Raw genomic sequence first — 22,889 nt, 5'->3', positions numbered from 1 at the left:
ATATTGTATTTTTACATTGCTTTTCCTTGTATTTGTTGGGGGGATTTATTTGACTGGAGGGGGAATTACAAGGAGCAAATGACAGGCAGAGAAAGGATTAATCCTGCCCTCGTCTACAAATTGCATCCTCTTACAATTGTTCTGCAATGACTGGATTTCCCAAATGTCTAGTTCAACTGCAGCAGACACTCTACCCCCCCCCCTATAATGAAGCCACTTGCCTTCACACTTTCCCCACCACAAGGTGGAGCAGAGCAAACTGAAAAATCTTGCTAATCCCATTTAAATTATTTTTAAGATACCTCAAAATTCCTACAGAAGTTTCACTTGATCAGAATAACCCACAATCTAAAACCCAGAAGACCCCCTATTCCACTCACAGAGCAACAATTCCTAGAGTTCCCTGGAAAGAGGAGTTGATGTTTAAACAACTCCAAAAGCTGTGGCTAACTTTCATGCCAATGAATTGCATTAACTCTGAGAAAGATGGAATGAGCTGATAGGAGGTGGTTTTAAAGCTGGTTTCTGACTAGCTGGACGTGGGTGGCGCTGTGGTCTAAACCACCAAGCCTCTTGGGCTTGTCGATCGGAAAGTTGCGGTTCAAATCCCCGTGGCGGGGTGAACTCTTGCTGCTCTGTCCCAGCTCCTAGCAGTTTGAAAGCATGCCAGTGCAAGTATATAAATAGGTACCGCTGCGGCAGGAAGGTAAATGGCGTTTCTGTGCACTCTGGCTTCCGTCATGATGTTCCGTTGTGCCAGAAGTGGTTTAGTCATACTGGCCACTCAGAAACCTGTCTGTGGGCAAACGCCAGCTCCCTGGGCCTGAAAGCGAGATGAGTGCCGCAACCTCATAGTTGCCTTTGACTGGACTTAACCGTCCACGGGTCCTTTACCTTTACTTCTGCTTAGCTATGAAGGAGCAGGTTCTGCTTTTATAAACAGGCATTCTTAATACATGGGAAAGGTGGGACTAGGGGTGGATGAACCTAATCAGTTTCAGTTTCTCTTGGTTTCTCATTTTTCCAATCTTATGCTCAGTTTGCCTCGTTCCCACTTCAGTCTGCGATTTATTTTTAAGTCTCCATGCAAAATTGTATGGATTTTCATATTCCGTTCTCCTAATACAATCATTTTTGTACGTAAGTTTACCTAATAGACACATTTTTGCAAGCAGTCTTCCTTGATATATTGCATTTTCTACATTCTTTTCACTTATCTACACATCTTTGTGCACATTTCTCACATTTCCCCATGCTTCTCCTTCTTTAGTTGAAGAACTGCATTGCAAAATTTGCAAAAGCATGGATTTTGAAAGATAGTTTGTGTTTTTGTTCCTGTATTGGTTTGGGAGGTACACATTATGTAGATTCACATAAAAATGTGAACCAAACAATTCTCTCCCCCATCCTTAGCTAGGATAGACATGAACAGTGGACAAATTGAGAGGGATAAATTTATACTCTAGCCTAGCTACTCAAAGGTAAGTCCCATTGGCTTTCAGGCTATCCCTCCCAGTAAGTATGCATAGGCACACAGTGTTATTTAGTCAGTCAAGTCATTTATCCAACTTATCTGACTGACAAGTTGGCCCTTGCTGCTTTTTGTGACCAACCAAACTTTCTGAAATCTTCCCTTTCTCCAGATTTCATATTATGGCACAGGAGAACAGAGGAGAAGTCCTTGGCAATTCTTTCAATGGAGGCAAATGTACACTTGTGAAAAATAATGATACACGGAAGACATTTCGGGTTCCTGCAAACTTGGAGACTGTCAGCTTTCAGGTACTGATCACAAAATACAAAGCACCAGATTTTGCATACAGAAGCTCTACAATGATTATAAGGCAAATGATATCTTACTTTAGCAACAGAGGACTGGATGTTTTCCAGAAATCTATGTATCTTTAGGCAATATTCATCCTGTTCTATTGGGATTTGAGGCTTGCTAGGTAAGTGGAAGCAGATAGAGCAGGCAAATCAGGACCCTGGACAGTTCCCCACTCTTTGAGCTATGGTAGATGTTGTCGCAGCAAAGGATCTGATCATCTGAAGGCTTTTTGTGGTTCTACCCTCTCTGGGAGTCGTGTAATTTTCCCCCTGCAGTTTCGTGTTCCTGTGTGGCTGCGGAATTGCAGACACTACCGTGGAGTCATCCCCAGAGTCCAAAGATGAAGGGGAAACCATGTTTTTAGGCCAAAATGATGGAGAAAGTACTGCTGAAGGCTCCCTACCCCCCAAGTGGGGTGACTTTTGGGACATCTGAACCTGAGTCCTCCTTGGTGACATGCTGATCTGGATGTAGGAGACATAATTTTTGAATAGAACTTATGCCTTATATTTATTGTGGGTGCATATCATTAAAAAGGGTGTCTCTGTTTTCCCTCTCCACAGACAGAGAATGAAGAGGACGATGTGGCATCTGATTTTTACAGTGATTTAATTCCTCTAGAGTCTTCTTCCTCTGGAAGCAGCTCTTCCTCTAGCTCAGGCAGACGATCTTCTGGAATCCCATTGCTCTTCTCCAGAAAGACTAAAGTGAAGGTCACATCTTCATCCTCCTTCAGAGAGGCTGTGCAAGCTTCATATAAAAAGGTACTCATGTTTTTGTTCTCTCCTTTTTTTCAGTCTCTGTCCACCAGTGCTGAATTCAAGTCTTGACCAGCAGAAGCGGAAAAGGATATGGTTTATTTTCCAGGGAACACAAAACCTTTCCTCTACTGAAGTATCTGTATTGTGGGAAAGCAGAAAATTGTATCATAGGTCTGAAAGTGTTGATCAAAGCAGATTAGTTTAGAGCAGTCCATTCAGATCTTTGAAAGGGAATACAGAGACATTATATTTCATATACAGCTTATATGTTTTTTCTTTTTAAATGTCTCCTGATGGGTGAAATTAGACTTTTTCTAAGCCCAATGAAACCACTACAATACAACTGAAATATGAGTGATCTTTTCTTGTTTAGCAATGTCTGGTGGTGCAGGAAAGACAGATAATATTAGATACATTGCAATCAGGGCTGGGGGAGAAACACTATCATAAAGTTTAAGGCGTGTCTATTGAGAATGTTTCTGTACTGAGATTAAGGTTAGTAGACCTGATTGCATCTGATCAAAAACTTCTATTTATTTGTGTTTGAACAGAGACAATGCTTTTCCTGTTTCAATACAGCTGTTAGTTTCTGCAGCGATGCTGAGATGAATCTATTTTTATCAGGGAAGATCACCACGCTCATTTTGCATACATTTATGCAATTAACCGCAGACTGAGCTTTTGCATTCCATTGCTATTTAATACCAACTTTTACACACACACCCTTTCAACAACCATGTGCATTAAATCTGACAACCAAAGATCACTGGAGCAAGTGAGGCTTGCAACAAAATGGTGTGATGTATCCTCACTTCCTAGCAGTGGTGTTCCTGTTCAGGGTTCCTGCCACCCAGCCATACCCATCTCCAGGATAATATCAGTGTAAGGAACTCAGGAAGTTGTATTGCATTTCCCTGCCCACCTAATTTTCAGTTCTCTGTTTCCCATCTGACCATCAGTGTTCTGTGGCTGCTGAAAATACTCAGCCCTCACTGGGCTGTAATTTTGGGTGTGTGTGTTACTGTTTGTTTTAGGTTTTGTGTACTTCTGCCAAAACTGAAGTCCCCCTGAGAATGCTAATATTCTTGTCTCCGTGACTCCATTTTTGTCAACACTCACCGCCTGAGGTTGCTATCGAAGGCTGTGATGCTGGTTTAGACTTTTGAGCTGATCAAGCAAGGCAATTCTTTTCATGCCTTGACAAAAAAACGAAGGGAATTTACTTCCAAACCAATTATATTTATTCTGCACTAGGGAAAGGGGAGAATTTAGATCCGAGTTGCATTTAAAAGCAAACATCCACACTTTCCGCAACAATACAAACAGAGCCGTTTTTTGAAATTTGCACTTGTCTGAATTTTGCAATGCAGTTCCCCAGTCAAGGAATATGTAGAAAACTGCATATACTAGGATAAAGTGTGCATATATTGGTGAAAAATAGCAGACTAATATGCATCATAGCAAGGGAGATTGTCCAGTAAAAATATGTGTCTTTTTAGAATTTTACACTAAAATGCAGATGAGTTTTCAAGATTATATATTTTTTTAAATGGCAGACTGCTGTGGAAATGCGGAGAACTAGATAAGGATAGGGAAAAATGGCAGAAACCAAAACTGACAGATTCACCCATACCTATTCTGTACAGATATCACTGGTGCTAAATCTAGATGCCTTTTTGCTCTAATATATCTGGCAGCAGTTAAGATGAGACCTAGTGTGGTTCAGGGACTAAAGTGTTGAAGTCGATTTCAGGCAACCTGGTTTTAACTTGCCACTTGACCAGGAAGTTCACTAGATGACCTTGGGCAAATCATGACATCTCAACCTAGCCTACCTCTCAGGGTTGTCATGAGTATAAAATGGGAGGGAGGACCTTTTGCACTGTGGCTTGAATTCTTTAAAGGAAAAATGGCATATAAATGTAATGAGCAAATCTCTCTTTTTTTCTGGAAAGCATATTCTGCATGGTGAGTTGGTTTTTTTATCATGGTGCAACATTTGTCCTTTCTTTCTAATGTATACTTGTAAATTCTAAATGAATTCATAATAGCCCATGTTTCAGTAAAAGTGTGGGTGTTATGGGGTATAATATTTATTTTTTTAAATAATGTTCTTGGTAGCATTGGTTTAATAAGTAAAAAAATTCTTTTCCTAAGTGAAACAAATATGAACATAATTACTTTAGTGTCTGCAGTGTAGAGATAAGCTTTTCTCTTAAACCAGTTTATTTATTCATTTATATACTGTATAAAATATCACAGTAGAAACAGCGGCCAGGGATTGTAAATGGGAAAAGATTTTAGAAATAAATAAATTGTTGGTGCTGGAGGTAGTGATTTGTCCATTTACTGATAGCATGTAATATATAGAACATTCCAGACAGAATTGTTGCAATTTGCAATAAAAGGAACCAAAAACCAAGAAAGAACTAAAGTTAAGTTTCTTACCAACAAATTCATCACCATAAGATGTGGTGCAGGTGGCTGGTTTTTATTGGTCTTCAAAGGTGAAGAGACATAATCATGGAGGGATAGTACTTTTGGCTGCTATTAGCCATCACTCCCACTTATGGTGAACTCAGATGTTGAGTGCTGACACAAATTAATCCAGAATTGGGCAACTGATAAACTAGAGGTATTAGGGTGTCTGTTTGTGTGTTGGTATGTAGGTATTCACCTGTGAACTGCTCCACTGTATTCACATACCCTCCACCTCTTTGAAGCCCAAATCTGGGACACCATCTTACTGGATACCATCTTCCCCATTTTTTATCATGAGAGCATGGCGGCCATTTTGCTTGCTATGATCTTGCGCAATTTCACACCACAGTTCCCCCCAGGCAAAAAATTTGCTTTTTTCAAGCATGGCACCCAAAAATGTGTATTTGGGGGCACCACATGAGATCATGGCCCTCCCCAAAGTGCTAATTAGGGGGGAATTGCACTGTGAGATCGCAGCAAGCAAAATGGCTGCCGTTCTCTTGTGATAAAAAATGGGGTGTCCAGGTTTTTGGGGGGACACTTATGGGGTATGTATTCAGCCCTGAGAAACACTACAATTCAAGTGACAGCAGCACATGAAATGGTTTTCTCTGTGGTGGCTCCAAGGTGTTCTGGAATGCCCATCTATTTCCAGGTATATCTTGTGGCAATTGATATACTTTTTTTGGCCTTGGATCAAGGTGCTGTCCTAGGCATTTGGCCGAGTAGCATTTTCCCCTCCTGCTATTTTATGTTGCTGCACTCCTGTTTTGCTGCTCATGTGATCTTGTTGAGCTTTGTGCTTTTAATTCATGGTTTTAATGAATTTTATGTTGTTTTAAAACCATTGTCATTTTATGTAACGTGCCCTGGGAGCATTTGGTGAAGAATAGCCATAAAAAATCAAATAAGTGCCTTATTAGCAACTGGAACAGACTCTAACTTTAATTCTTCCATTTTAGAACTCCAACTTTATTAGAGTCCATAAGGTGATTGCTGTGTCGAACTTCACAGTGAAACAGTCAGACTTGCACCTCTCTGGAGTTTTCCTACAGGCCCTCAACAGCCTGCCTCTGGAGTACAACTATGCCCTTTACAGCCGGATATTTGATGACTTTGGGACTCATTACTATACTTCTGGTTCAATGGGGGGCACGTATGACCTCCTCTATCAATACAGTGCTGAAGAGCTGAGAAATTCAGGTATGTGGCAGTTAGCTAGGGAAGATAAGCCCACATCACCATTTTAACAGCAGTAAATGGCCCTGTTTGGGAGAGAATGGGAGAGGATATGCAACAGTTTCTTTTTAAAAAACCAAACTTTTCCAGAAGTCTCTTTAGTGGTATAACGAAATAGGATATGCATGAGGGAATATTGTACCAAACGTTGGGAGCAGGGGACCTGAAAATAATAATAATAATAATAATAATAATAATAATAATAATAATAATAATAATAATTTTATTATTTATACCCCATCCATCTGGCTGGGTTTCCCCAGCTACTCTGGGTGGCTTCCAACACAATATTGAAATACAGTAATGTATCAAACATTAAAAGCTTCCCTAAACAGGGCTGCCTTCAGATGTCGTCTGAAGGAATGTTTGTTTAGATTTCTCATGAAGAGGGCACAAAGAGGAATGTTTAGATCATGGACAGTGCAGTTCCTCTCTTATGCCTACTCTGACCAATGACGTCTTGAGTAACTGAATAAATTTGGTTATGTGCATGTTTGGTTTGTGTGACATTTCCTTGGTTCCATGCTCTCTTCCCCAACAACATCCCCCTATAACTCCCATTGTTCCTACCACAGACCTGTAAATCTTGCCCTTGCAGGAACACCATGGCAGCTAGGCTTCTGAACTCTGGCATGCTTCATCCTCTCACATCCAGTTCTGGCAATATAGAAATGAAAAATGTATAGACTTTTCCTTTGTTTGAAAAATCATACTTTAAAGTTTGCTGCACAAGACTCCTGTGGATTTATCTGCCTAGATTAGAATTTGGCAAGCAATCCATTCTGGATGGGCTGCTGTACCTACAAATTTCATCCTCTCTGCCAACTTCATCCTCATCTAGAAAAAGGCAGGTGGGGGCATTTTTACATCATCCATTGTAGTTAATTGGGTGGATCCAATGTGGTTCTAAATGATTTGCTTTGGAAAGGCAGAGAGCACCATTGAAACAGATCCTACTGCTCCCCAAAGCTGCAAATACAGATGCAAGTTGAATCTTGTGGTCAAAGCATATCCCTAGAACTCATTAGGGGCTCAGCTAGATTGGTAAAGAAAAAGCGTTTTGTATGCGTTTTATATGCATTATAACAATGTGACACCAAAGCAATTTCTCATACAAAGTTTACAGTGCATTTTCCTGAAACACTTATTTGATGTGTCTAGAACCAGCCTAGGTTTGTGTTATTTTGTATTATTTAAGATTGCTGGAATTCTGATTCCAAACCAGGCACATATTGTTATTTTTCTGTAATAGCAGAATGCTGCCAGACATGAGACTTGGGAGCTGCTCCTTTCTGCTTACTCACTAAGATGCGTTGATCAGTTTCAGCCAGTTCTGATGAACAACATTTGCTCTCCACTTCGGAAAGAGACAGTGAGCAAGGCAGAACAATAAGTAAAAATAACATGAATGCTGAGTTGCTTTGCGAATTTTAAAGTACTGGGGAAATGATTTATCTTCCCACTATAGGTTTAACAGAGCAAGAAGCAAATGAGTGTGTCCGGACAGAAACAACGAGGCGTGTCGTTTTCAGGAAGAAAAAGAAAGTGCGTACAGATTGCATCAACAACAGAATGAGTGAGAAGCATGAAGGTAGCTAAAAAGGATAGTGGATTTCTAGCGATCCTATTGCCTCGAAGTGTGTCATGGTGAATAATAAGAATAAGCAATAACCTCAATATCCTTTGTTTTTCCAATGGCAAATACTTGCAAGGAGTGCATCATGTTGATATCCAGGGATTCAGTTGTTTTCATTCTTTAAAAAATGACCTCCATTAAATTCTGCACTAGAATAGTCTAAATGTTCACGATTTCAAAGCACTGTGAGAGACTAATTGCTTTTGGGGAGGGTTAACTGAAGCAGACATGGTCAAGGAATTTAGCCCTTTCTCTGCTGCTGTCCTTGGAAATCTCATTTTTTTCTGTAGCTTCTATTTTCATTAGGAGGAAATACCTCCCTTAAAGGTAAAGGTAAAGGGACCCCTGACCATTAGGTCCAGTCATGGCCGACTCTGGGGTTGTGGCGCTCATCTCGCTTAACTGGCCGAGGGAGCTGGCGTACTGCTTCCAGGTCATGTGGCCAGCATGACTAAGCTACTTCTGGCGAACCAGAGCAGCGCACAGAAACGCCGTTTGCCTTCCCACCGGTAAACATGCTTTCGAACTGCTAGGTTGACAGGAGCAGGGACCAAGCAACGGGAGCTCACCCCATTGCTAGGATTCGAACCGCCGACCTGTGGTTTAACCCACAGCGCCACTCACGTCCCTAATACCTCCCTTAGCAGATGCTATTTGCATATTTATTTATTTATTTATTTATTTAAAAAAGAGTGTCAAATGCATGTCGACTCTAGTTTGATCTTGAGAGTTTCAGCTGACAAGTGGCTAATAAAGGAAGAAACATAAGTAAAGAAATGAAATGTATCATGGAAAGCTCCATCCTGCATCTTGCATACACTATGTAAATTAAATGAACTTACATCTGCCCTACCCAGTGACCTTCTTTGGTGTATAAGTCTCTATTCTTCTGGTGCACTGATGTAATACTGCAGTCTGCACTGCTCTTGTTCAGGACAAGCTTATTCCATTTCTCCTCCCACCCGGTTTTACTTCCCCTCCAACAGTCGGTCAGCATTCCACAGCCACTGACCTCACTGGACTATTTAGTAAGTTTTTTCTCTAATTAGATTTTTCTCTAATTCACTAAGGTGACATTCAGTGATGTTAGGTAACCCATTTTTCTCTGCTTGCACAGTTTGGGATTAAACTGTGTGGGCAAAGAAACAGCATTTCTGCAAGCAGCGACAATCAGCTTGCAAGTTGCAGGGCATGGCATTTGCCAACGTTCAGATGATAGTTGGTGCATGCAAAGCCCTGTGTTGTCACAAGTGCCAATAATCATGCCAGCACTTGCTATGTAGCTCAAGCACTGACCATCAGAGTTGCCTTCGAAACAAACTTCATTTTCAGCTAAGCTGACTCACGCTTGACATAATATATGATGACAGAAACAAGCAGGCAGGCATGGCTTGGTCAAAATGGCTGCATGGACCAAACAGAGAGACCTAATAGACTTAATTATGCCCATGGGCTGGAGGTTTGTCATGGCCAGTATATCTTCATTCTTTCAGGTGGTTTTCTGCAAACCACCATCTGCCTTGATTTTGAATAGATGCTGTGAATTTGAGCATTGCTCTGGTAACCAAAAACCACTCCTTTCAAATCTGTTCCAGGTTCTTTTCTTCAGTCCTCTGAAAAGTCTATCTCATTAGTAAAAGGAGGGAGGTCTGAATACGCTGCAGCACTTGCCTGGGAAAAGAAAGGATCTTTCCCAGAGCATGCCGTGTACACAAATTGGCTGGAATCGACCAAAGACAATCCAATCGTTGTTGATTTTGAGGTAGGAAAGCAGGAGCAATGAAGCAACGTATCCTTTTAGCCCACAAAGAGATGAACATAGGACCTTGGTTCACATTGGGGAAAGCCTTTATTAATCTGGTTGTGGATATTCTGGTCACAAAATAAAGTTAAAGAGCTAGGTGAAGAGCTGTGTAACTCAGTGGTAGAACATCTGATTTGCATTCAGAAGATTCCAGGTTCAACCCCTTGCATCTCAAGCTGGGACTGAAACCAGGCAGTGTAGGCTAGGTTTCCTCAACCTTTTTGAACCTACTTTTAGCCCAAGCATGTTTTTGGGAGACCTGTTTCTTAATCTTAGGCCAGACATCTGCATGGGGGGTAGAGTTCCTCTTAGCACTTGCCTTGGATCCAGTATATCTGACAGAGCGTCTCCACCTCCATCGTACTACCCGGACACTGAGGTCCAGCGCCGAGAGCTTTCTGGCAGTTCCCTCACTGCAAGAAGCCATGTTACAGGGAACCAGGCAGAGGGCCTTCTCGGTGGTGGCACCCGCCCTGTGGAATGCCCTCCCATCAGATGTCAAAGAGAAAAATAACTACCAAACTTTTAGAAGACATCTGTTTAGGGAAGCTTTTAATGTTTAATAGGTTATTGTATTTTAGTGTTTTGTTGGAAGCTGTTGGAAACCCAGCCAGATGGGCTGGGTATAAATAATAAATTATTATTATTATTATTGGATCAGCCCACAACTCAATAGGAGGCACCTACCCACCAGATGGAGACCAGTGGTATAGACAATTGGTGGGTATCTACTGAAGTGGGTAGGACAATAGTCCAACTTGATTTAAGGCAGCTTCCTGTGTCCTTCTAACTTTGTAAAGCATCTAAGGAGAGATGCGATTCTTCAGGTGTTGTTGAACTCCAACCACATTACTATTCTCTTTGTAAACCACTCTGAGTCGCCCCGCCCCCTTTTTTAAGAGTTTGGATTTGATATCCCGCTTTATCACTACCCTGAGGAGTCTCAAAGCGGCTAACATTCTCCTTTCCCTTCCTCCCCCACAACAAACACTTTGTGAGGTGAGTGGGGCTGAGAGACTTCAAAGAAGTGTGACTAGCCCAAGGTCACCCAGCAGCTGCATGTGGAGGAGCGGAGATGCGAACCCGGTTCTCCAGATTACGAGTCTATCGCTCTTAACCACTACACCACACTGGCTCTCTAGCGTTAGAATTTAAACAATCAAGCACTGTATAAATTTTATGAACCAAACAAATAGCTCCCATCATCCTGAACACTGCCCATTTGGGCAAGTGGTGATGAGCGTTGGCTTCCAACAGCATCTTGAAGACCACATGTCCCTTGCTCCTGAGATAAAGATGCACTGCACTTGTTAGGACTTGATGTTACCACAAGGCTCTTTTCATTTAGCTGGCTCCCATTTTGGATCTGGTGAAGGACTTCCCGTGTGCGGCGACTAAACGGCGTAACCTCAGGAAGGCTCTTGCGGAATATGCGGAGCGATTTGACCCGTGCCAATGCGCTCCTTGCCCCAACAATGGCAGGCCTGTGCTCTCCGGAACCGAATGCCTCTGTGTGTGCCAGGCTGGTACTTATGGCGACAACTGTGAGATGAAAGCACCTGATTACAAATCTGGTATATTCCTTCATAATTTTATTTGCATGCTGCTTTTCTGAAAAAGAATCATGCTCAAAGAAAAGGGATGCACCTCATAGGCAACCACCGCAAGAACAGTTTCATAATAACACAATAAAGCAGCAATGTCACAGCAAATATAACAACATGCAACAACTCTCCCCGCAACATTTCAGCTTCGCATGGTCCTGATACCATGGCGGAAATGCAGGGAAGTGCAGATACAACTATAACACCTAGAAGAAGAATTTTTGTGTGACAGTGCTCACCAGTACAGGGTACCATCACCTCTTCTTCGTCTTTTGCTGTCTATAGTAGCCATTTTGTGCTGGCACCCACGGCACTTTTAGGAAAACATAAGTACCGGTGTTGCATTTTTTAAAAAAACAGGCAGAGGGCCTGCTCAGTAGTGGCGCCCGCCCTGTGGAACTCCATCCCATCAGATGTCAAGGAAATAAACAACTATCTTACTTTTAGAAGACATCTGAAGGCAGCCCAGTTTAGGGAAGCTTTTAATGTTTGAAGTTTTATTGTGTTTTTAATATTCTGTTGGGAGCCGCCCAGAGTGCCTGGGGAAACCCAGCCAGATGGGCAGGGTATAAATAATAAATTATTGTTATTTATTATTGTTATGGTTATCATCATTTATTATTATTATTATTAGCACTGGGTATAGGCATGTGCTGCTCTCACCTTGTGTAACATTTCAGTGAAACTTGTGGTTATTCCAGGCTTGTTAGGGGTTTCTCTTCCCATCTGTTTCAGTCGCCGTGGATGGTCACTGGAACTGCTGGTCTCAATGGAGTCCTTGTAATGCTGCCCATAGGAGATATAGGACCCGCGAGTGTGACAATCCTTCACCGCTAAATGGAGGGAAAGCATGTGAAGGTGAAAGGGCCCAAGAGGAAGAATGCTACCTCTCCATATTTGCTGACAAGTAAGAGTGAACTAGAAGGGCTAATTGTGGGAAGGGCTGAAGCTCCATTGATTTTCATTTGTCAGGATTCTGCAGTTTCCCTATTTGCAGAATTTCAGGGAAAATGGAGCCAGGAGTGGAAATTGCCAATGCTCACTTAATTGTTCCATGTCTCGGATAGAAATAAATCTGGTGCGTATTGTAAAGGGAATTGGGGTTGCTCGTGTGTAAGGGGGCTGCTGCTCTAGGCAACGTTGTCTGGCTAAACCTTTCCCTGGCTGGACAGCCCTTTCTCCGTGGCTGTGTCAGTCACTGGCAGAATCTGTCAGTGGGCGTTTCCTGAACTTCTTCCAACATAAAAGCTCTTTGACGCCAAGTCTCCTCCTAGCCTCCCTGTGCGGAAGTCTTCTGCGCAGAGTGGGCGTGGCCAGCGGAGGTCCTGGGCTCTCCCCGCTGGTCTCTGTGGAAGAGTCTTGGAGCCATCTCTCCGAAGTCCTTCCCTGCTCCCCTTTCTTCCTGGTGTCACGCCGATTTCCTTCCCCAAAGGAAGTGTTCTCTCTCTCCCTGCTGGTCCCTTCTCCTGCATCGTTGGGGAGCCTTACCTCCACTCTTGGCTCCGATGGCAGTTCCCTGACACGTATGATTGGGTTTTTTTTGCTACTTTCATTCCACAAACAATACATTATTTATTTCACACTCCTTTGCATTGAAATGAAAAGGTAGAATAATGCAATGACAATGTCAGTTACATAATCTACATAATTAAGTTAGATAAGTCCACCACAGCAGGCAGCGAGGCAAACAATATAGTCTTTGGCAGAAGATGATGTATAGTGGAACGAAAACAGTGCTGCATGTGACAAATAAAGAGACAATGGAAAATGATGCCTTTTTACATCTCAGATTCGATCCCTGGTATCTCCAGACAGGGCTCCAGAACCCTGAAAAGCAATTGCTCCTCAGTGAAGACAGTATTCTTATGTCCACCCAAATCTCTGAGAAGTGAGAGGATTTTTTTGGCAGGAAGCACCTACCTTGTTTTGGGTTTCCTTAGAATGAAGGTTACTTGAGATTGGTGTCTTTGTGACAATTATTTAAATTAATATTTAAGAACATGGAAGAGCCCTAGAGTCTTTCTGGTGGTTCTAGTAAGCAGTAAGCAAACAAAGGTTGCACAAATTCCGTGGTTCTTTTCTTCTAGGGGGGCTTTGTGTCTCAACGATGGTGACGAGAAAAAGGAGAGGGATATTTTGGTTGAGCAGCCTGAATCTGGATGCCTCAAACCAGACCCTCCAGAACATGGGTTCATCAGGGTGAGTGTTGGAACTTGTCTCTCTCTAAATGGGTAAAAGCCTTTATCTCAATGCCTAGCTTGCTCTTGATCCTGTCTTCAGCAAAGAGATGGCCTGAGAGGCCTCTGAAGGGCCCCTTGTTGCCTTAGTGGACCAGTTTGGGATTCCTCATCCATGTTGTGGGCAGGACCAGCAGTGTTCCATGAGCAGCTAAGAGCTGCCATTTTAATTTCCCACAATTCTTCAGAATTGGATAGAGAAAAAGCTTTTCTCCCTCACTCATAACTCTAGACATCCAATGAATGTTGGGAGATTGAGGACAGATAAAAGGAAGTCCTTCTTCATGCAGTGCAGTCAAACGTTGGACCTCGCTCCCACAGGAGGCCGTGGTGTCCACCATCTTGGATGGTGTTAGAAGAGGGTTAGACAAATTCATGGAGGAGGAGGCTATCAATGGCTGCTAACCATGCTGTCTACCTCCAAGGTCAAAGGTATTGTGCTTCTGTGAACTAGTTGCTGGAAACCTCAGGAGGAGAGAGTACTCTTGCGCTCTGATTCTGCTTGTGAGCTTCCTGAGGGTATCTAGTTGGCCACTGTGAGAACAGGATGCTGGACAAGGTGGGCCCCTGACCTCATTCAACAGACTCTTCATTACATCATTGCAACTGTCATTCTGCCTTTAAGATAGAATCATAGAACTGTAGAGTTGGAAGGGACGCAGAGGATCATCAGGAGGTGTCAGGAGTCCAAGTTCTCAGCTTGATAACACAGTAAGCATAGCTACCGTAATTTTCGCTCCATAACATGCAGTTTTTTCCTCCTAGAAAGTAAGGGGAAATGTCTGTGCGTGTTATGGAGCGAATGCCTACGGATGGCAAGGAAATCTGCTGCAGTTGTGAGCAGTCCGTGGCTCGCTTTGAAACAGCAAAGCGGGTGTAAGCGGCTCCCGTCAGCGAGCCGAGCCGGGGAGGAGGGAGAGAAGCAGAGCAGGGTTGGCTGCTTTAAAACAACCCCGTGCTCTCTGTCCCTGCCTGCAGTTTTTTGCTGTCTGATTTTGGATTAGCCACTGTAGGGGCTGTGTGTGTGTGTGTGTGTGTGTGTGCTTGAGCTATCGCTCTCCTCCTCCTGCTTCCTGTTCACTCTCCCAGTGCCCCTGCGCTCTCCTGCGACTTTAGGATTGATACTCTGTGGGTGTGTATGTGTGAGGGATCATTCTCCTTCTCTTGCTTCCCACTCCCAGCGCCCCTGTGCTCTCCTGCGATTTTAGGATTGATACTCTGTGTGTCTGTGTGTGTGAGAGGGATTGTTCTCCTTCTCTTGCTTCCCGTTCACTCCCCCAGCGCCCCTGCGACTTCCAGCGCCCCAGCGACTTTAGGGCGACTTTTGCATGGATCCACATGGATCCTCAGGATTTTTGCATTGGGCTACCCCAAACTCACCGTCAGATCACATGTCTGTGGCCACAGCATGAACCACAAAAATCATACATCCACTGTTTCGTTTAGAATATGTTTTTCTTGTTTTCCTCCTCTAAAAACTATGTGTGTGTTATGGTCTGGTGCGTGTTATAGAGTGAAAAATACGGTAATTAAAAAGGATTTATTGCAAAAACAAACAGATCACTTTGGACGGCTCTAACCAAGCCTCCAGCACCATTACTCAAGATGACCCTTCTGAAGACTGCTTCTGGTGTGACCAGAAGCAACTGAACTTTCACTTCTTTTGTTTTGCTTCCTGTCTTGCAGCCCTCCCATTTGCCGAGTCCTTGGACTTAGTGTGTCAGCCTCTTCCCCATTCTCTGAGAGATTGTCTCTTAACTCTTTCCCGCCTGTTTGTGCTTCCGGCAAACTTTGACAGTGTTCTAGCCTGATCTCCATTAATGTCTTATCAGCTTGCACGTCAAGGTCAGGAGGAGCTGGAGCATGCAGCTGCCGGCTCTCCTCTGTCTGAGTAACATCAAAGCAGCCTCTCTGTTCCTGGCTGTTTTCTGCAGTTAGCTGCAAACTTTTGCTTGGAGCTGGCTCATTCCTGACACTAGGTCACGCCCCCCCCCCCGCCATGCAGGATTATGCAGCTGTCCCATATGGGGATCAACCTTGGTATCAGCACCACACTATAACCAACTGGGCTGTCCAGGAGGAAATAAAACATTAATGTTTTTGAGATTAGATTATCAGACTAGGATTTGGGAGCTCCTCCTGGGAATTCCCACTCAGGCATGGAGCCCACTGGAACCATTGGCTTACTTTCAGCCTCACCTACTTTACAGGGTTGTTGAACAGATAAAGGAACAGTGGAGAACTTTTTGGATACACTAGCTTCCCTGGGAGTACTTGTGTAGAAGGATGGGATGGCATTTGCCCAAATAAATAGAAGAGCTAGTGATATCCTTAAGAAAGGTTCTGTGGAAGAGCTTTCGTGTTACCAATCCAAGTTGTGATTCCAAAACTTTTTAAAACTTGTTCAGCGAGTAAAACCAATTCTCCCTGTTGATTTCAGAATGAAAAGAACTATTATGCTGTTGGCGAACAAGCTGAAGTTGTCTGTTTGAGTGGATACAACCTTGTGGGGTATCAGTTCTTTCTCTGCCTACCAGATCAAACGTGGGCACAGAGGCCTGTCGACTGCCAGCGTAAGAGCCAGAAAAACCCTTGCCACATAGAACGATTCCCCCCTCCTCCCATTGTGTGACCTTTTGTAGGTTCTCCCAACCCCTGCAAAGCCAATTTATGGGGAGGAGGAGAAGGGGGAAAGCCCCATTGTGTTAGTGGGACTTATTGCTCTTGCTTCTGCTAGTGCAACTGTTTAGTTGAATCTGGAGCAAAGGGATAACTAAACATATGAGTGGATCTTTAACTGCACGTTTAACCTGCAGGCTTTTTATCACAAGATGCTTATTTTATTATTTTATTTTGCTACAGCATCCTCTTGTCTCAGACCATCAGCATCTCCTAGTGTATCCATTTCTCCATTTAAAAGTGACTACAGCATTGGAGAAACCATCCAACTTAGCTGCCCTGCAACCTATATCCTAAGTGGCCACAGACAATACACTTGTGGGAAAGGCCCATCCTGGAAGCCTCCTGTTTGGAGCCTGCTCACCTGTGAGAAAGGTAAAGGGAAGCAAGTTGATTCTATGTGGTTCAGTGGCTAGTAGTCTGCCAGACCAGGACTGGGGAGATGCAGGTTCAAATTCACATGTAGCTATGAAGCTCACTGGTTGATCTTGGGTCAGTCATTGCTTGTCAGTCTTTGCAGGGTTGTTGTAAAGATAAAAGTGCACGACTACATATGTCATGTTGTGCGGATACCTTATTATTATCGTCTTCCAAAGCAACTACTCTATTCTGAACTTAAAAATGGTAAGTGTAATCCTGGTGGTCAACAAAAGAGGCTCAAAGACTCTTTCAAGGCAAATCTAAAAAACATAGTAGTATAAACACTGACAACTGGAAAACAATGGCCTGTGAGCACTCCACTTGGAGAACAGCCTTTACCAAAGGTGTCATGGACTTTGAAGATGCTCAAACTCAGGACGAAAGGGAGTAACACGCTAAGGGAAACCCTCACCATGATCAACTCCCACCAAGAAGCCTATCTCCCCACTTGGAAGGACATGTGGAGCCAGACTTGGCCTCCACAGTCACTTATGGGCTCACTGTTAAAACTATGGAAGACAATCTTACTTGGCTACGAGTGATCGAAGAAGAAGAAGAAGAAGAAGAAGAAGAAGAAGAAGAAGAAGAATGAGCTCTCTAGGAGCAGGGAGGAATAAAAATACAGCAAATAAATAAATGGACACCCACCAAAACCACTTTTTATGCACCTCTCTGATATAGTATGTCCTCCTTTCCGGTCCTGACTTGTGACTTTAGGCTTCATTGCCGCTGTGCTCTCTTGCTTCTAATATATCAGTTCTCCGTATGCATCTCTTCAAAGCCTTCTTCTCTCATTTCATACCACATTCAAACTTAATCCTTTCAAGTCTCTACGTCTGTCAATGCTCAGTGCAGGCGAAGGACTGCAGCTCCGTGGCTGAGCATCTGCCTTGCCTGCACAAGGTCCCAGGTTCAATCCTTGGCATGTCCAGGGAGACACCTCTGCCTGAAACCCTGGAGAGCTGTTGCCAGTCAGTGCAGACACTATTGAGCTAGATAGACCAAAGGTCTGGCTCAGCATAAAATAGCTTCATATGTTATGTTATCTGCAGTAGGATTTGTGTTTCCAAGCCCCATGAAAATCATGATTTGCTGGTTGTTGTTTTCCCCCCAGACGGTCACTCTCAAGCTCAAGGCAGTTGCAGGCCAGGCCAAAAGCAGGCTGGATCCCAGTGTGTGTGCCTGTCGCCAACAGAGGACTGTGGGTAAGGAAAGCTTCATCCCTCCCCCCCATGTAACATGTTGAAATATGTATAGCTCTAAACTTCTTTAGCTGGAGTGGGAAGTTTCAATGAGATTTCAAGGCTTGTGGGATTCCCCATACATATGTAAATAAAGAAACAGACAATAGCTATTAAGCAGCATGACAGAGGTGTTGATGCACACACATATTTCTTTTGTTCCACTGTCATCCTTGGTCAAATAAGTTTTTGAAACACTACCCTGCTGCATCCCCACCCAAAAAGAAAACCCACTACAAAACCTGTTTGGCGAGAGATTACTGTACTCACAGAGGGCAATGATACTTCTTATGTACCTTTTTCAACACTCTGAAGAACAAACAAAGCATCATCTGCCTCCATGTCAGATTTATGTTAGTCTCATAAAGCTGTCTGATAAGCCTAGGGACATTCCAGACTTTAGATTCATTGTCTCCTTGAATCACTCCAATGTGCTGAGCAGGCTTCAGGTTATTTACAATCAACTGTTCTACAGTCCCCCTTTAAAGATGATGGAACCTAGGCTGCTCCTTCCTTCCATCCATCCATCCATCCATCCATCAGAGACTATTTCATTCGGGCAAACAGGGCACTGCCCCACTAACCTCAACCTGCCCTCTTTTTTGCAACAAATTCAGAAGGTGACACTAGCTGTCAGGTTCCTCCTTTTTGTTGTGCAGTGGGAGGAATATGGGGACAAAACTAGAATTAGCTTCTCCTTTCACTCCTCCTACTGTCCACTAAATTCTTTCTCTTTGTGCTTTCGCAGACACTACTCTGAAGATGTTTGTGTCCTGGATGCAGCTTCTGAGCAAACCCTTACAAAGCCCAGCTGTCAGTACTTGGCAGAAAAATGCCTTGCGGAGGATTCGCTCCATTTCCTGCATGCTGGCCCTTGCCTCAGTGACACTGACTTGTGGTGGGCCAAGGAAAGGGCCAAAATGTCCGCAAACAGCGTAAAGAAAGAACCTTGCGGCTACGACACATGCTATGATTGGGAGAGCTGCCTGGGTAAGCATGACTCCTCGGTCCTTCAGTGGCTCTGGGCTAATGCTCAGCACTGTGATCGCACTTGCAGCAACTACAGTTGCATCTTTAGTCAATTAATTTGATTAACCGATTAAAACAGAGGCGAGAACCTCTTTGGCTCCATTGGCCAAACCTGGTTTTAGCAGGAGTTTCCATGGCATGGAATTCAGCCAAACTGAGCAGCACTGGCATAGCTCAGCTGGTAGATTATGAGACTCTTAAACTCATGTTCATGGGTTTGAGCTGGTCAAAAGAGTGGACTCCTTTGGGCAGGGGCTGGACTCAATGACCCTCTGCCCATCAGCTAATGAGTGAGGGGTTAAATTCTGCTCATTTGGCTGCCCAGGAACAGAGGTGTATACAGCCAACCCACCCTCAAGGCCGTCGGATGATGTCACTAGTGATGTCAGTTGATGGGTTGGTGGGTGTGGTTTGGAGAAATGGTTCTGTGGGCTAATGTGGACTGGCCCACAGACTTGGAGGTTCCCCTCCCTGGATTATAGGTTTCTGTATCAACTAAGCTGCAGTAAGCGGCCAACACGGCTAACTGCCAATGCCAGCCATGGCCAATAGAGGAAAAGAACGTTATCCATCTTGGAAATACCAGGGTGGTCCCAGGAGAGCTGTGATCCCCTTCCAGCTCCCAACACACAGTTGAAAGCTCCATCTTGTACAAATAGCAGCAGCTGGGAATGGAAAGTACTGTTTGTTTTATGAAAACGATCTGGTATATTTCTGAGTGCGTGCCTGTGCTAAGAAGTGAAATCCCCGTGGGATTGTTTGTTCAAGCATTATTGTGCAATGAGGGAGAAACAACCATGGCTTTTCCCGTAAGGTTACGAAATGTTTCTTGGCTGGCCTGTTGCACCGACCAGTTCAGCCAAAAGGGGGAAGGACAATGGCTGTGTGGAGAGAGGTCAGAATAGGGCTGGCCTGTGAAAGAGAATTGACTCTTTTCTTTGAAGTATAATAAGCTAACACAAGTTAGTACATTGTTTCTCAGTGGGTGAGCTGACCACATCTCCAGAAGACCAGGAAAAGAAGACACCTTTTTAATTTTTGACCTGGCAGCTCCTAATGTCAGTAGTTGTGAACTTCCTAGGGAACCGTTGTAGCTCAGTGGTAGAGCATCTGCTTTGCATGCAGAAGGTGCCAGGTTCAATCCCAAGCACCCAAAGTTGGGCTGGAAGAGACTCCAGCCAGACGCTGTATTTCTGTCTTCCTTCTATAATATTTCCAGCCTTTAACATGCCAGTGTGGTGTAGTGGTTAAGAGCGGTGGACTCGTAATCTGGTGAACTGGGTTTGATTCCCTGCTCCTCCACATGCAGCTGCTGGGTGACCTTGGGCCAGTCACACTTCTCTGAAGTCTCTCAGCTTCACTCACCTCACAGAGTGTATGTTGTGGGGGAGGAAGAAGGGAAAGGAGAATGTTAGCCGCTTTGAGACGCCTTCGGGTAGTGATAAAGCGGGATATCAAATCCAAACTCTTCCTCTTCTTCTTCTCTGGGTACCATTTGAGTGAAACAAAAACCTGTTTCTCTCTTGCAGAGACGCACAATACCTGCTTCTGCCTGATCCCTAGCCAGTGCCCGCCAAGCGAGGAGCGCCTCTTCTGCCTCAACGTTCGGCACAGAAGGATGACAGCCAACCTCTGCACACTGGGGGCCATGAAATGCTCCAAAATGAACTTTGAAGTAGCGCATGAAGGACGCTGCTTGGACTAGGAGCCTTCGGGGGTCACTGCTGGGTTCGCAGCTTGCGTGGCTGCATTTGTTCTGGGCCTCTACATGCAGCTTGGATTTCAAAGACGAAGCTTTCTGATTCAGGGCTATTTCTTCTCACAGCCCAAATGTGCATGGGGGTTCAAGGCCATACCAATCCTGCTTTCCATTAGCTGACTTTCTCTGGTCGTGTGTAGAGTGTCCTTACTTTGAAGGAAGCCAGCTTCTCTACTTATAAGATGCACCTGAGAGGACACAGTCCTAGTGTGGAGTGCCTTTCCTCTCACAAGAAGCCGCTTTATGAAAATCCCATGACAGTGCCTCTCAACATGATCAGAATGCTAAAATATAGAAAATAAAGATAAAAATATTGACTAGTAAGAATTCAGTAAAATTAGGGACAGTGGGCAGTGTCAACCTGAGGCATTTTGCTGCCAGAAGTGGGTCACAACTGATGCCTCCCTACTACAGTTTTATAAACTGTTACTTCACTCTTCAGACACTAGATTTTACCTTCTTGTCTTCTATCCCCTTCCTAGTGCCTCCGGGAGGATGCTGCTTCAAATGTTGCATGTCAGGGCCGGCCCTACCAGTTGGCAAAGGTATCCCTGTATACTCAGCTAGAGACAGCTGACATGAGCTGGCAATCTGTTCCAGGGGACAGGACCCTCAGGCTCAGGGCGAAATGTGACCCTCCGGGCCTTTCTGTCTCTCCTCAGGCCACCCCACTCATTGGCTCTGCCTTGCACCCCCTTTGAGTGTTTTTGCCTCACTGGATCAGTGGTTGGGTTGAGCACATATTCTGCATGCCGAATGTCCAGGTTTGACACTCATCAACTCCAACAGAATGATTCTCAGGACGTAGGCTTGGGAAAGGTCTTGAAGAGTCACCACCTACTGAAGTAGGCAAGACTGGGCTAGACAGCCCAATAGCATGACTTGCTGTAAGGCAGCTCCACAAATTCACAAGGTCGCCGCTGGCTTTCCCTCAGCTGCTTCCTTGTTCCTCAGATGCAGGGCTGGATTTAGGTTTGGTGAGGCCCTAAGCTACTGAAGGTAATGGGGCCCTTTATATGTCCAGCTGTCCTTTGTCAGCAACAAATTGTCGCTGTTTTTTGTGTTGAATATATACCATATGGTAATTTATGGACATAATAACCATTTGCACATAACAAAATAGGAGCCTACACAAAATAAAACACTGTTGCTGTATGTAGGATTTATTTTATTTGTTTTTATCTTATATTTTGAAAATGTACATCCAGTTGTTTTTTCTTTAATTTTTCAGGGGGCCCCCAATAGAGTGGGGCCCTAAGCTATAGCTTGTTTAGCTTATACATAAATCCAGCACTGCTCAGATGCGAGGAACATTGTATTCGTTTTCCTGCTTATAATGCCACTACTTCTGTCCTATGTTCTAATATTCCTTTCACACAACAGAACCTGTTGCATGCTGTGGCTTTTTGACCGGCATGTCACACTAAATTTCACTCACACCAGTGGGCGTGGTGTGGCCCAACAATGGAAGCCTTTGGACAATGCCTCTACTCCCCTGCCCTTTCCACACATGCCTGCTTCTCTCTTCACCCACGAAAAGGACAGGAAAGAACAGCCTGCCAGTATATACCATCCTGAATTCCATCATGTTTACTCCATCAATTTTCTAGGCTAATGAGGTTGCAAACAGATTATTTCCAGAACCAGTTAACAAGAAAATAAGCACTAAACTTCCATTAGATTCTCAGAAGTGACTCTTACATTGTGCGAAAGATCAAATGCAATATGGAAATTGACAGGGAATGTGGGGAAATGGAATGAGCTGCCATGTGAATGCAGCCTTAGATGTAAATTTGACTTCAGAAGCCAACCAAGAATATAGGAGGCCACACTCCAGATATGTCTGGATAATGCAAGCTTTCTCCAGTTTCAGAGAACTTCCCTGGGAAGTCCAGAGCTTCAGAAAGTGGCAGTTTTAGGGCTATTATGTCATTCTGGTTTCAGACAATCCCCACGGGTGCATATTGTGATGGTTAGAATCCTGTCTAATGTAGGTGGCTTGGGGGCTATTTTGTAGTACAAGATGTATTTGCCTGTTGCCTCGCCATTCTGTGTTCAGCATTGATTGACCATAACCTCGAGTCCACTTGACATACATTTGGGGAATAAAGTTTCTGTTCTGTTAAAACTTAACTAATACAAATAAACGTCTCATCAGAAAGGCCAACCCA

General features: G+C 43.9%; 1 protein-coding gene across 3 annotated transcripts in view; it reads left to right on the top strand.

Annotated features, from left to right (window-relative positions):
- LOC310744559 (complement component C6-like) overlaps positions 1-22,885 on the top strand; it is a 29,472-nt gene extending 6,587 nt beyond the window's left edge. For all 3 annotated transcript variants that reach the window (XM_083576045.1, XM_083576044.1, XM_083576046.1), the window contains 13 exons: positions 1,644-1,782; positions 2,392-2,592; positions 6,033-6,273; positions 7,778-7,900; positions 9,541-9,707; positions 11,098-11,323; positions 12,089-12,260; positions 13,441-13,552; positions 16,031-16,163; positions 16,453-16,644; positions 17,804-17,894; positions 18,679-18,920; positions 20,489-22,885. In XM_083576045.1, coding sequence (XP_083432171.1) covers positions 1,644-1,782; positions 2,392-2,592; positions 6,033-6,273; positions 7,778-7,900; positions 9,541-9,707; positions 11,098-11,323; positions 12,089-12,260; positions 13,441-13,552; positions 16,031-16,163; positions 16,453-16,644; positions 17,804-17,894; positions 18,679-18,920; positions 20,489-20,664 — 2,215 coding nt within the window. In that variant the 3' untranslated portion in view covers positions 20,665-22,885. The remainder of the gene's footprint in view (positions 1-1,643; positions 1,783-2,391; positions 2,593-6,032; positions 6,274-7,777; positions 7,901-9,540; positions 9,708-11,097; positions 11,324-12,088; positions 12,261-13,440; positions 13,553-16,030; positions 16,164-16,452; positions 16,645-17,803; positions 17,895-18,678; positions 18,921-20,488) is intronic.
- The last annotated feature ends 4 nt before the right edge of the window (positions 22,886-22,889 follow it).

Source organism: Podarcis filfolensis (genome assembly GCF_964270895.1).
Source record: "Podarcis filfolensis genome assembly, chromosome: 11".
Classification (NCBI taxonomy): domain Eukaryota; kingdom Metazoa; phylum Chordata; class Lepidosauria; order Squamata; family Lacertidae; genus Podarcis; species Podarcis filfolensis.
This window is presented reverse-complemented; position numbering and strand designations above follow the sequence as displayed.